This window comes from Solanum pennellii, chromosome 4 (assembly GCF_001406875.1).
Source record: "Solanum pennellii chromosome 4, SPENNV200".
Taxonomy (NCBI): domain Eukaryota; kingdom Viridiplantae; phylum Streptophyta; class Magnoliopsida; order Solanales; family Solanaceae; genus Solanum; species Solanum pennellii.
In genome coordinates this window covers 241,647-255,102 of record NC_028640.1, presented here as the reverse complement: position 1 = coordinate 255,102, position 13,456 = coordinate 241,647, and the positions used below count along the sequence as shown (strand labels likewise).

At 31.2% G+C, this 13,456-nt stretch overlaps 2 protein-coding genes across 4 annotated transcripts; one reads left to right on the top strand and one right to left on the bottom strand.

The window, feature by feature from the left end:
• The first annotated feature begins 438 nt into the window (after nucleotides 1-438).
• Nucleotides 439-5,467, top strand: LOC107017231 (MADS-box protein 04g005320). Its single transcript, XM_015217500.2, has 8 exons — nucleotides 439-683; nucleotides 2,493-2,571; nucleotides 2,783-2,844; nucleotides 3,117-3,216; nucleotides 3,919-3,960; nucleotides 4,059-4,100; nucleotides 4,603-4,730; nucleotides 5,185-5,467. Exons 1-8 carry the CDS (start codon nucleotides 499-501, stop codon nucleotides 5,261-5,263), a joined length of 717 nt encoding a protein of 238 aa, XP_015072986.1. The 5' UTR covers nucleotides 439-498; the 3' UTR covers nucleotides 5,264-5,467.
• A 3,435-nt stretch (nucleotides 5,468-8,902) lies between these two features.
• On the bottom strand, nucleotides 8,903-13,437 carry LOC107015726 (translin-associated protein X). 3 transcript variants are annotated; one of them, XM_015216102.2, is made up of 8 exons: nucleotides 13,325-13,437; nucleotides 13,116-13,234; nucleotides 11,204-11,283; nucleotides 10,624-10,765; nucleotides 10,391-10,540; nucleotides 10,109-10,310; nucleotides 9,385-9,486; nucleotides 8,903-9,306 (listed from the first exon to the last, which is right to left on the bottom strand). In XM_015216102.2, the coding sequence occupies exons 1-7, from the start codon at nucleotides 13,389-13,391 to the stop codon at nucleotides 9,389-9,391; spliced, it is 858 nt and encodes a 285-aa protein (XP_015071588.1). In that variant the 5' UTR covers nucleotides 13,392-13,437; the 3' UTR covers nucleotides 8,903-9,306; nucleotides 9,385-9,388. The 3 variants fall into 3 exon arrangements, with proteins under 3 accessions (XP_015071588.1, XP_027772586.1, XP_015071589.1); XM_027916785.1 differs by having other exon boundaries at nucleotides 8,903-9,274; XM_015216103.2 differs by lacking the exon at nucleotides 8,903-9,306 and having other exon boundaries at nucleotides 9,457-9,594.
• Nucleotides 13,438-13,456: the final 19 nt, after the last annotated feature.

Genomic DNA, 13,456 nt, shown 5'->3' with positions numbered 1-13,456 from the left:
TTTGCAGTATTACCAAAAATGCAATATTTAAAAGGTCTAAAGTGATATTAATAAGGGTCATTTGATCGTGAATAAATTATTTCAGAATTAATTAGTTATTTTAAAACAAATTATTTCACTATATATATATGAGATAACGTATTTCGTTATTAAAATATAAATGGGGGAAGGAGAAATAATCTAAGAATTACTATCTAATACTTCCAACTAAACACACGATAAAATAATTTTATATTTTATCCTGAAATTATTATACCTTATACATCAAATATAAGAAAAATAGATACAATGTTGTAATATTAGGAAACCCCATGACCCCACAAAGCTATTTATTACCCTAAGAACAAAAGGACAGAAAAAAGAAGCAAAACCATAACTACACTATCAATATCCTATTATACATAGCCTTTTTTTTTTTTCCTTTTATCAAAACATGACTAGATTTTGAGATTATTATAATATAAGATTTTTGAAACTATATTTTATAATAATATTATAATGGGAAGAGGTAAGGTAGAATTGAAGAGAATAGAAAATAAGATAAACAGGCAAGTTACTTTTGCTAAGAGAAGAAATGGATTACTCAAAAAAGCTTATGAGCTTTCTATTTTGTGTGAAGCTGAAGTTGCTCTTATCATTTTCTCTAATAGAGGCAAACTATATGAATTTTGCAGTACCTCTAGGTAATATTTTTATGTTTATGTCGTTCCGTTTAAGCTTTACATTTACGTTTTATACGCAAAACTTTAAATTAGTTCTAAATGTATAAAAACTTGAAATGTTTGAGATTTAATTTCAAAATCTATGATTAAACGGATGTTTATGTGCATTATGATTTTGTAATCTTTTTTTTTTTTTAAATATATGTAAAATGGTTGTTGATTTTTATTTGTTGTTGAGTATATATTGATGTTATAGATCTGAGTGAGAATAGAGTTTTTGGTACATTTATTAAGGGTGAATAATCAAATGTTTCATTTGATTAGATCTAGGTTTTCTTTAACATTAAAATTGTTAAACAAATTAGTTCATTTTATGAGCTAACTTTTGTTATGATTTGATGTTCCACCTCCATTTTTTCTTATTTTTATTATAAATAAATAAATAAATTTTAAATATCCTCACTTTATATGTTCTTTAAGTACAGACACATGAATCAAAAAGAAGTTTTATAATATGAATTGAATTAAAGCTGGATGAATTTCTATCTTTAGTTTTTGAAAACATCAAAAAACTTTGAAAAAGAATTTGATTTGATTATTTATGGCAACAAATAACACCTAACTACTTATCAAGTCGAAATTGACGATATGAATCCTTTAGCTTTTCATTTAAGCTCAATTTATATAGAAAATTTTGTATTGTGGATTGGAGTAATTTTTGGAGTTGATCGATTCTATTTAAAAAATTATCTAATTAATAATTATTATTCCAAAAAATTATACTAAAATTAAGAAATAATATTAATTTTTTAAAATAAAAAGCCTATTAATTGAGTGACCATTTAAATTGTCTTTTTCTTAAAGTTAGGGACTTGCCTTTCATCTAATTTTGCAGTAATGTTCTTGAACCGACAAATTTGTCATTTGCTCTATCTTATCTGTTATAATTTATGTGATTCGAGTTTTGCGAGTTAATTTTTGCTTATAATTTTAATCATGTATAAGAAGTACTTTAAGTTATAATAATTAACAATTTTAAAAAAGCATAATCAAGATCAAATAACTTAGTAGAAATAATATTGGTTTATGTAACCTCTATGCATTGACAATATAGTTTTTTTTTTATACTGTCAAGTCATTTATTGGATAATTATAATTAAAGAATATTAATTAATGAGTAAATCAATAGTTTAATATTAATGAGTTATCATAGTAGCGTATAATTATTACTCGATATTTGTAATCTAACATTTTCAATATGCTTAAACTTGATTTTTTTATTTGGATCAAGTATGCAAATTTTTTGTTAATAATAAATGACATTGAAACTTATAACTAATTTTATTTAATCAATTTTCTTTCTTTCTTTCCTCAAGGAGAGCATAGTTCTAATTATTATCAATACCATTATTATTATTAATGTTTATTGTACTATTACCGTTGTTTCTTTTACTTGGGTTGTCTGTACTGTTTTTACTTCATGGACTTTCTTGTCTATCGTATTTTTATCATAGTTTTTACTCTTGTATTGGCTAAACCTAGTTTTGAAATTGTTTTTCATAAGCTGAAAGAGTCTATCAAAAATAACTTCTAGATTACCTCTCACGAGGTAGGAATAAGGTTTACGTATGCCCCGTTCTTCTCAAACCCCACTCATGAGATCATATTGAAATGTTACTATTATTATTATTATACTTTGTAACATGCTTAAAAAAACTAGTAATAATTACACTTCTTGCCAAAGAGTAAATAAAGTATGATCCTTTAATAAGTTGAAGATCCCTCTAAATCAAATTATCACTTTTGTGCAACTTGTCTTTTTTTCCCTAGTATGTCTGATACACTGGAGAGATACCATAGATGCAACTATGGTGACCTTGAAACTGGCCAGTCTTCAAAGGATTCACAGGTTACTTCATCTTCCTCAGAATTGCAATTTACTTCGTAATTAAATGATAAATTTAACTTATATACTCTGACAGTATCGATGCAATTTAACCTTTTATAACAGATTATCTGTCTTATTTTAATTTCTTCGTAAATAATTGATAAGTCGATATTGATAACTAATGCCAAGCACCCTATCTTCATTCTAACTAATTAGTGTTATTATGGAATAGAATAACTACCAAGAGTATATGAAGCTGAAAGCAAGAGTTGAAGTGCTACAACAGTCACAAAGGTGATACATTATTTGTTTGAAAAACACTTTTACTTGTCTCATTTTGATTGGTTCATCTGAACACCTGAACCGGTCTAGAAGTATTTTGAACATGCATAATTGGACATGTTCAATCATGCGTTTGTTTGAACAGGTTCAGGATGTTTAGATGAGACCCCGTGAAATAAATTAAGGGGCGGCTTGTTAATATGATATTTGTGTCTCAAATATATTATTTTTCTACCCTAATTCTTAATGACATTGTATTTACTTAATTATTCTTAATCTTTAAGGCATATACTTGGAGAGGACTTAGGACAATTAAACACAAAAGATTTGGAACAGCTTGAGCGTCAACTGGATTCATCTTTGAGGCTAATAAGATCAAGAAGGGTATGTTCTATGCACCTTTAATTTATTTGTCAAATTTTAGGTTTTCAGATCATAAGTCCTAATCTTAATGTCCGATGACAATTCAGTGGTGGAATTAGAAATTTATGCAAGACAATATCATATATTATAGAAATTTGAACTTGAGACATTGAACCTCTTTACAAATACACTAATACCTAACCTCGTATCAATGGGTTCAACAATTTATATATAAATAAAAACACACTTGTTTTTGCCCTATTTGGTGTAATATATAATTTTATTAAAATAAGTTCTTTTATTTTACACAATTTATTATAATCTTTGGCATGAATTTCCTCAAGCATTGCTTCAAACCATTCAGAATGATCAAAGCCTCCTTAATATTTTTGGGTGCAGACATAAAGTCTAGAAATGCAATCAAAGATATAGATGCATGAGATGACTAATCAAAGGAAACAATAGGAACGTCAAGATTTTTTGAAATTGAAAATATTTTTTTTTTGAAATTGAAGGAAAGTCAAGATTACCAAGTGCGTATATTATTGTAACTTTTGTATTATTTATCAGTAAGTGTAACATGTATCAAAAACATACACATATTTACTTTGCAACAACATCAACTTACATGCTAATTATAAACAATTAAAGGGTAAATAGTTGGTTGCATGATTTGGTAAAAGAAGTTGTTAACCTACTCTTTGATAACATATATGTTTTCAGACACAAAACATGCTTGATCAACTTTCTGATCTTCAACAAAAGGTATGTATTGTATAATATAATCCCTTAAGTTTACAATTAAATAGATTGTTCAATTGTTAATTTGACATTGTATGTGTTCTTTTTGCTTTTTTCTACAGGAACAATCTCTTCTTGAAATCAACAGATCCTTGAAAACAAAGGTACAAAGCACTCATTTTGGACCTTTTATGAGTTTTTTAGGGCGTGTTTGATTTTTTTTTTCCGGATTTTTTCATGATCTAAATTTCAGGTAAAAAATTGTTTCTATGAAAGTAAGTTTTTTAAAAATGAGAAAAATGACTTAGCCGGTGGAAGTAGGTTAAACAAGTTCCACAAGTGACGACATTCTACGTTGATTGTATTCTCTCGATCTTCCTACACACCTTAAGTTCGCCATCACCTCTCATAGTATTTGTTTAGATTATATAAAAATGTATCAAGAATGATACTTTTTATTTGTGTACATAGTAAAAGAAAATAAGTAAGAAACCGAACATTTTCCCATGGAAAATATTATTTTTCATACCAAACACACCCTTAGTCTTTGTTTTATGGTATATGACTCAGTTGTTCTCCATTTCGGATTTTCAGATTCATATGAGTTTTTCTTTGATGTCTAACTTATCGTACTTTTTACGTGGTTTTATGAAATTCTTATGATAGTTGGAAGAAAACTCTGTAGCACATTGGCATATCACTGGAGAGCAAAATATACAATTCAGACAACAACCTGCTCAGTCAGAGGGGTTCTTTCAGCCTTTACAATGCAATACTAATATAGTGCCAAACAGGTAATATATAATTTTATGTTTTCTTTTTTTCCTTTAAATAGCACATTTTTTGCAACATTTTAAATTGAACCATTGAATTGAGTCGTTGAGAGGTGAATTCAGAATCTAAAGTAACAAATACATTCAAATTAATTTCTTTGTGTATTTATCGAAGTGAGTCATGTCGTAAGTCTAGAGGTGAATTTAGAATCTAAAGTAATAGATACAGTCGAATCAATCTCTTTGTGTATTTATTGATGTGAGTCGTTTTGTAAGTTTGAGACGAATTCAAAACCTAAAGTAATACTAAATACATACATTCAAAATAATTTCTTTATGTGTTTATTAAAGTGAGTTATGTTGGAAGTCGAGAGACGAAAGTATATTATATATGGATCAATTCAAATTAATTTCTTAATGTATTTGATGAGCGTTGTAGGGGCGAATTCAGAATCTGAAGTTCATGTAATTACAGGTACAATCTTGCTCCATTGGATAGTATAGAACCATCAACACAGAATGCTACTGGAATTTTACCAGGATGGATGCTTTGAATGGGAAACAAGCAATTAAGTGGTTGAAAGTTTGAGATTGGAAATTAAGAACCAATAAATGTAATTTCTTGTATACATACAAGTTGAGTTTTTTGTGTTTCAAAGACTAATTAGCTTGCATGTTTAGTAAACTATAATGATATATATATAAATATGTCATGTAATAAGTCAAACATACATTTTCTATTTTGGACCATTTCTCGACTTGTGCGTGATATTCATACTAATCTTTTTTGTATCGTTTCAATTTTCTCAGATATCATTGAAGGGGGACTACATTATCTATTCTACTTCTTGTTTTGATAGTAATTCATCGAGTGATTTGAGAGCTTCAGATTACATAACTTCAAAGTAAATGTGTGAGTAATGATAATTGCAATTATATATTACTCCCTCCGTTTCACAAAGAACGGTCTAGTTTGACTTGACACGGAGTTTAAAAAAATAAAGAAGACTTTTGATCATACGGTTCTAAATTAAAGTTACGTCAAAAATGTACAAAATTGCCCTTTAATCTTGTGGTCTTAAACATGCCACGTGGAAAGTTGTTACAAAAAAAAGGTCATTCTTTTGTAAACAGACTAAAAAGGAAAGGATGTCGTTCTTTTTTAAACGTAGGGAGTATATATGGCCTTGTTTACTCATGTTGATCATCTAATTTGTCTTCAATCTCTACGTGTTATCAAGTTCAAAGTTTTCCATATGACTAAAAATTTTAGGGTATAGTTAGTACTAGCTAGCTGTAAAAGCTTAATGAAAAAGAAGCCAAGGAAAGTGAAAGTAAAAGAAAGAATGCCATTGTGTCAATCCTTTATCACAAAGTCTCGTGTTCGAACTTTGGGTATAGAGAAAACTAGTCTGCGCAGCCAGGAATTTCACGGAGAGTGTCCAAAGTGAGCACCAGCCGGCTCTTTCAAGACACCTAAAAACGTCGAGCTACAAAATTTTATTTCGTCAAAGAGTATCCAGAATATATTAATTATTTAATTATTTCATATATTACTTTATTTATATATATATGGTATTATTTTCCGACTGAGAGTAGTGTCCAATTGGACACCCTCACTATAACATAAAGAAAATACTGTTGAAAGCACCATTCTGAATGGACTCTATAGTGTGTGGTTCATATTTAATCGAAATTCCTATACCGACTCCAAAAGTATGAGAGTAATGATGTCCATAGCCCTGGAAAAGTGAGAAAAAGAGGCACAAATTAGAGATTTGAGTGAGGTAAGTAGAGTTAAAACTTGTGTAATACCTGTTAGGGTTGATAGTATATCCAACATACACTAAAGGAAACACTTGTGTATCCAATCAATGTTAGACAACAAATCCTTAAACACATACATACATTAGTTATTTGTGGTTATCATTGTCTCCCATATCCTGTCTTATCCTTTTATTATCATCATGTACTTGCTTTTTCAGACAGACAACCTCTCTTAACCTAATATTCCTCTCCATTTTCATGCTTCACTAATTTATTATTTTATGTTACTTATCTCTAATACACTAATTAGGTCATTTATGTGTAATAAGTTAGTCCGTTTTAGTAACCTTGCATTCATCACTAGCTCGTCTAGTGAGAATGTTTTTTTAGCTAACTTGAATGTAACTCATTAACATATTTTATATATACACTTATTAAGTGTTAGTATTCTTTTGATTTCTAATATTTAGATAGCTTAGAGGTAATAAAATGAGTGTTTGAGTGTCAAGTCAAACATGAATAAGTAGTGAGTGATAGTTTGTTCTTTTACATTTTCACAAAAATAGGTTTTTGTTCATTTTTTGTTGTAAAAGAAATTCCTTTGTGTGAGGTAAACAACAAGTTCAGGGTTTCTATTTTTAGGTAAATTATTAAAAATTAAAGAAGAGTTGGTTTGGTGAAGAAAGCTCAAGAAATATATGTGCTTTGTGATGCTGATATTCCTTTGATTATTTTCTCACACAATGCTTGACTTGCTTTTCTGTGTAGTCTATCAGTATATAAAAAAAAAAAAGACACATTTCTAAAATCACACAAATATTTATCACTTAGTTTAGATCACGTATTTCAAAAGTTTTTTATTCTTAAACTCTGTGTTGAGTCAAACTAACTCATATAAAATGGGATAGGAGTAGTAAGTCTTCGAAAAATGACATATTTTCATATTTAGTATTCTCTTCGTTTAAAAAAGAATGACCTATCAGTTTGACTTGACACGAAATTTAAAAAAATAAAAAAGATTTTTCTATCTTGTAATCTTGAATTAAGGTTATGTCAAAAGTATCAAAATGTCATTTAATCTTGTGGCCTTAAACATGCATGTCACATAGAAAATTGAAATTATAATATTGTCAAAAAAGGAAAGATTTTATTGTATCTTAAACAGACGAAAGAAAAAAGTATATCATTCTTTTTTTATACCGAGAGAGTAACAATTCCACTTAATGAAATAATTTATAGTTACACACTCACAAATTTTAATTATCTTTCTTTTTTAAAATTTCATTCTAAACACAGAAAGAGTATCTTCCTTTTTTTCCCTAAGGAATTGTATCTTGTAGGGTTTATTCTACTTGCTCATTTATACAATTAATCTTTATCAGAGTTTTTATTAAGAATGTATTTACTAAGTTAATCTAAATTTGATTACTAGAAAATATGGAATTAGTTCAGAAATTTATTGGTAATTCCCAACTAATTCATCGGTAAATAGTCCCTAGTTAACTGAATTTTTATTTGGGTAATATAATTCGTAGCTAATCTATAAGCTAAATTAGAATAGCATGATATTTTTGTTTTTAGCTATGGAAATTTACCACTAATTATTACATTTCCAAGATAACAACTTAGGGGAAGCTGTGAAAACCTAGCCACAAGATCAACAGTTCAATTACATTCCCAACAAAACTTCCTTTTTGCTTTTGCTTTTAAGAATCTCATCAGAATATAAAAACTTATACAGGTAAAAAAAGGCTAAGAATTTATTTATACTCACTCCAATATAATCATGCTCATGAAGTATATGTTTTACTATATTAATTGATACTTCATCCGTTTAAAAAAGAATGACCCAATTTTCTTTTTAATCTGTTTAAAAAATAATGACCTTTAACTTTCCACGTGACATGTTTAAGACCACAAGATTAAAAGACATTTTGATACATTTGACATAACTTTAATTTAGAACGACAACATTAAAAAATCTTATTTCTTTTCTTAAACTTCGTTCCAAGTCAAACTAGGTCATATTTTTTGAAATAGAGGAAGTATAAAATTTCTATGATCTTAGGAAAATGATTGTGTTTCTCATGATATGCTAAAAGTGAATAAGTAAAAATCAATATATGTTTGCTTGTTTTTTTCAAAGTTTGAATTTTAAGTGTACTGAAACACTTATTGAAATACGACTTAGTTTGAGTGTCTAAAGGGAATATCCTAACAAGTTTAAGAGGTTGCCTCTTTACTTGAGCCGAGGGTCTTGCAAAAACATTTAATCTACCTCCAGCAATGGTAAAGTCTGTGTGCATTCTGCCTTACCCAAACTCCACTTGTGAAATTTCACCGAGTATGATGTTGTTTAAGGGGTTGACTATGTATTAAGCCAAAAATAATCAACATATGTCCTCTTTTAAGGCAGATAGAAGATCTAAGTTTCAAAGCTATGAAATACAATAACAACAACAAAAAGAACATTGATTCAGAATACCTTCTGGGTAAATAAAGAGTGTACTAGTCTGAAATCATCTCAGAAAACAAACTCTGGCAACGATTTCGCGAATAAGGTATCCATCTTGCAGGTCAGTAGGAGGAAATAGAGTACTTGTAAGCTATACAATCTCCGCTACAAAGTCGCATAAAGTTCACTAGGTGGACTGGAGTAATTACAAAATGTGTCAATTCTCCTACGAAGATGCAAATCGTTGCACCAAGGTACCTTGCAAAAGCACATGCGGAAGTGCAGCCCAACAAAGACGCTCTGCCCCGTGTGCATATGCAGGCTGGGAGAGCTGCATCAACAACTTCAACAGCAAACAAGAACTTATCTTTCTGCCTTCAATAAGAAATTGCAGCATAATTTAGTACAAGGCATAATAACTTCTGTAAACACACTAACAAAGTAGATAATTACTTCTTCATTCAATGTCTGGCATGCCCAACAGTGGATAACTGGTATCAGCAGGTCCAAGAAGGGGAATATACTCCGATCCTCTTACATGAACACTAAAACAAGCTGCAGAACAATCAGTTGCATAAGAGATACGCCTCGAGTTTTTTCCAGATTCAGTTGCTAGTAACTAACTACTTATCCACTTTGTCCAGAACCAAATACAGATATTCACTGCACCAGATCAAACTAGAACAATAAATTAAACGCAAACATTTTGTTTTAAAATATGATACTTAATGAAAGGTAAAATATCAAGTAAAAACTGCAGGAAACACCAGAGTAACATAAGAAATATCAAGTCTCCTATTCAGAATCCAGATGGAATCTGAATACCCGACTACCTAGTGCAACAAAAAAAAATTGAATATATTACTCAGATGTAAATTAGTCAAAGTGTCAAACATTGAATGAGAACATATATTATAGTAATTATACAAGGAACACACAGGTGAACTACACACGAGAATGATTTAAATTATTCGGTAGCCAGAGCACATACATATTTTGAATAACGAAATGAACAAACGCCTGAGACTGAAAACAAAGAGATTATTGCCTAACAGAATTGCTTAAAAACAGTTTTGTTTACCCTGTCCTAAAGCTGTAATTTAGTAGTTAGGTTAGAAGTTAGAACTAAGGTACAAAGAGAAAGAAGTTGGCCGTAGACAACAGCTGAAGACTATACCATTTTCTATCTTCATCACACTCTGGAGCATTGTTTCCATTTTCTGTTTCATGTCTGAACTATCATCCATCTCTGGGGCAATAAGAGTAAGGTTCCTGTAAATTTCACGCACAAAACTGCAGATCTTCTCTGCAAAATCAAGTTCCCCTTCTGAAATTCGACCGATTGCTAACCTCATTAATTCTCCTGTCAAGTCCGCAAGCTAAAGTGGAAAAGTTAGCAATATGACAATATTTCTTACCATTGCTTAACTTGAAAAATACAAACAGATGAGACGCTTACCCCTAAGATATAGTCTAAGATGTTAATCTGCAAGGGTTCAACAGAAGGATCACTTAACGGGATCAAGGTCGCATTCATCTCATCAAGAGTTAATAGAGTCCCTGTCTTGCAGAAATTACAAAGTGTTGCAGCTTCAACATATTCTTGAACCTACAAGTTGGAAGAGCATACAAGCTTAGTCAAATAAGAATATTTCTAAGTCTTCAGAAGCAAAATAAGACCAACTGCCCCACCCCAGGAGAATATGCTCGTCTTAGCTTCCAGAAATCAGTCCCTTGCAGTTCCTTAATTAGCCGGGACAAATATTGATCAGTCACAGCTGTCAGATCTTTTACTGCTTTATCCAGAACTTCCTCTTTGTTCTGCTTGCTCATTCTGTTAATGAAGGGAAGAGAAAAAAACTAAGATAATCATTCACCTTACATAAAATTCAACAAAGTGGAGCAAATGAAGATAAATAGCTATCCACATTTGACACGTTTTGACTGCATAGGCTAAACAAGGACAAATAGAAACTGTGCTGGTACTGGCATACTACATACACATTGAGACACAAGCATCAGTTTCAAACATGTTGTTCATGCGGATAAATGCCTTGAAGATGATAAGATTTCAAGCCATACATTAGCAAGAATGTGCGAGAAAAATGATTTACAGCAGCAATGCATAGATCCAGGACCCAGGTATACAACAACCATCTGGACAGTGCATATATGATACGACAAGGTAACCCATAAACTATAACGCATAAAAGAGAAAAATAGTGCATCACAGCTCCACAAGAAAATTCATGGGCAGCAACAGATTTGATACCTGTGCACTTGAAAAATGACCTTCTTGCTGTTCATAGTAATATCACGGCTGGCTTTAACCACCCTTTCTCGTTTATCATTCTGCATCATACACAACAAAATTCATGTATCACAAATTCCATGTGAATTTTGATTCTTCTATACTCAAAAGTGACTTTTCTCCATCATCAATTTGTTTAAAGCTATAATCAGCTAAGATAAGAATTTATTCAGAAACTAGCAAGAAAAAATTGTTTAAGTGTTCTATGCCATCAATCGTCACTCTAGAACTTTCTCTTTTGACAAACCAGAATCTGAAACTGAGATTTATCTCTTCAAGCATGAACATACTCAGACATGTTATTTTGAAACTGGTAACATGTATATATAAAAACTTGTATTAGATCTGCACCATAACAGTCTAACTACCATTACAAAAACCCAACCATGCTTAGGACTACAGCTTCATAAACCTATCATATCAACCAGTGACTCAGTCTCCTCGACATAGTTTTCTTTACATCAAAAATGAAACAAAAGAATACAAATCATCTTGACTTTCTAGACATAATCAGACATGTATTCTCTAGGTTTGACTAGAGAGTCACGTGGATATGGATAACTGCAAAATTAGCGATAGGTACATAGGATGTACATTCATCTTTTCACAAATAAACCACCTCCTCTCTAAAATTATCAAAAGTAAACAATCTTCCTTTTTCTTCTGGTTTTGATAGGTGAACAGAGCCATCCATTCAATAAAGCACAAATATCTGCATTGATATATGATGTTTCGATTGGGAAAACATTTGACTCTCAAAATAAAGTGGCACAAGCCGAAAACATGATAATAAGTTCAAATTTTGCCATCCAAACCATATGATATTAATTTCACTACAGCATTTCCAATTCACTTCTCTCCTGCTTAGCTGAATACCAATACCATTTGGTCGTAGTAAACTAAAGAAGTTCTACAAACAAACTTTTACATTTTCCTGCATTAAGTTTGCAAGAACGTTGTGACTGGTGAGACTAGACCTGGAAACTTGACCACATGAAAGCCACATTGTACATATCAAGTTGTAAAACTATGGGATTTGGGGAGAAGTATAGGTAACCAGTCGTATTCTTAACATCAAAAACAAGTTAAAAGGGTTCTTTTACAGTTTCCAAAGGTAAAAAGGACTCCTATACGAAAAAACCATGCATTAAATATTGTCAAACAATTCTACCAAGTCTCCTGCTTCCTCCGTCATGTCCTGTTTACACCAAAACTAAAAAAGACAAAAACAATTCATCCTAATTTTCTGAATGGTATTACTTGTCTGCGCAATGTCTGGGCATATTGTCCACCAGGTACAAGTTGAGATGATCTGCCACGAATCCTCCAAAACATTTCTTTTCCACACATTCTTCCGATAGCTTAGCAACTCCTTAGTAGAGCTGAACAAAAACCAGCTTATACCCAAAATACACAAGAACAGGTACCACCCTCTGGCCACGTTCTAGGTCAACATATTCTTCAAACTCTAGCCTACTTCAGTAACATTTTCCATATTATGTTCACCCTGAGGTGTATAAAAAATAATCACAACTAAGAGTGTATCCGGCATGAAGGAAAACATTTTCCAATGAAAAATGACTTCCCTGATGAAAGCAGCATGGAAAATAAGTTCCTACATTCCACATCGATTGTTTCCTCCCCACCCTCCAACGCGCCTCATTTTCACCCCCTTCCCATAGCCCTTATCCCCACCATCCCACACCCCTACCACCACCATTTTCCTTCGTACTGAACACAGACCCTAAATTGCTACCAATTCAATTACCCAAATTAAGGAAAACACAAATAACCAGTTTTTAATCACGAGACAGACATATACAAGTAAACAACATACAAAGCGATCAAGAAACCAAAAAGGAAGAAACTTGACCAGGTTATTGAGGTAATCAGCATATTTAGAGAAGCCATCTTTCATTGATGATTCAGTGTGAGTCTCAGTACTCATGGTTCTCGCCTTCTTCATTGCGCTTTGCCAAGTTGCTCCCACCACTATTCAACAAAAAAATGAACTAAAAATTCAAACTTTATTATTCATTGAGAAGAGATAATTAGGGTTTATTGTTGGAAATGACAACTTACAGTGACGAATGCGCTGGGGTTTTGAAGCCATAACTATGAAACATAACTTGGAGGCGTACAACAACATGTGTCCTTCACCGTAAAAAAAGAGAAATAATTACTTAAGTTTTTTTTTCTAAATTTACATAAATT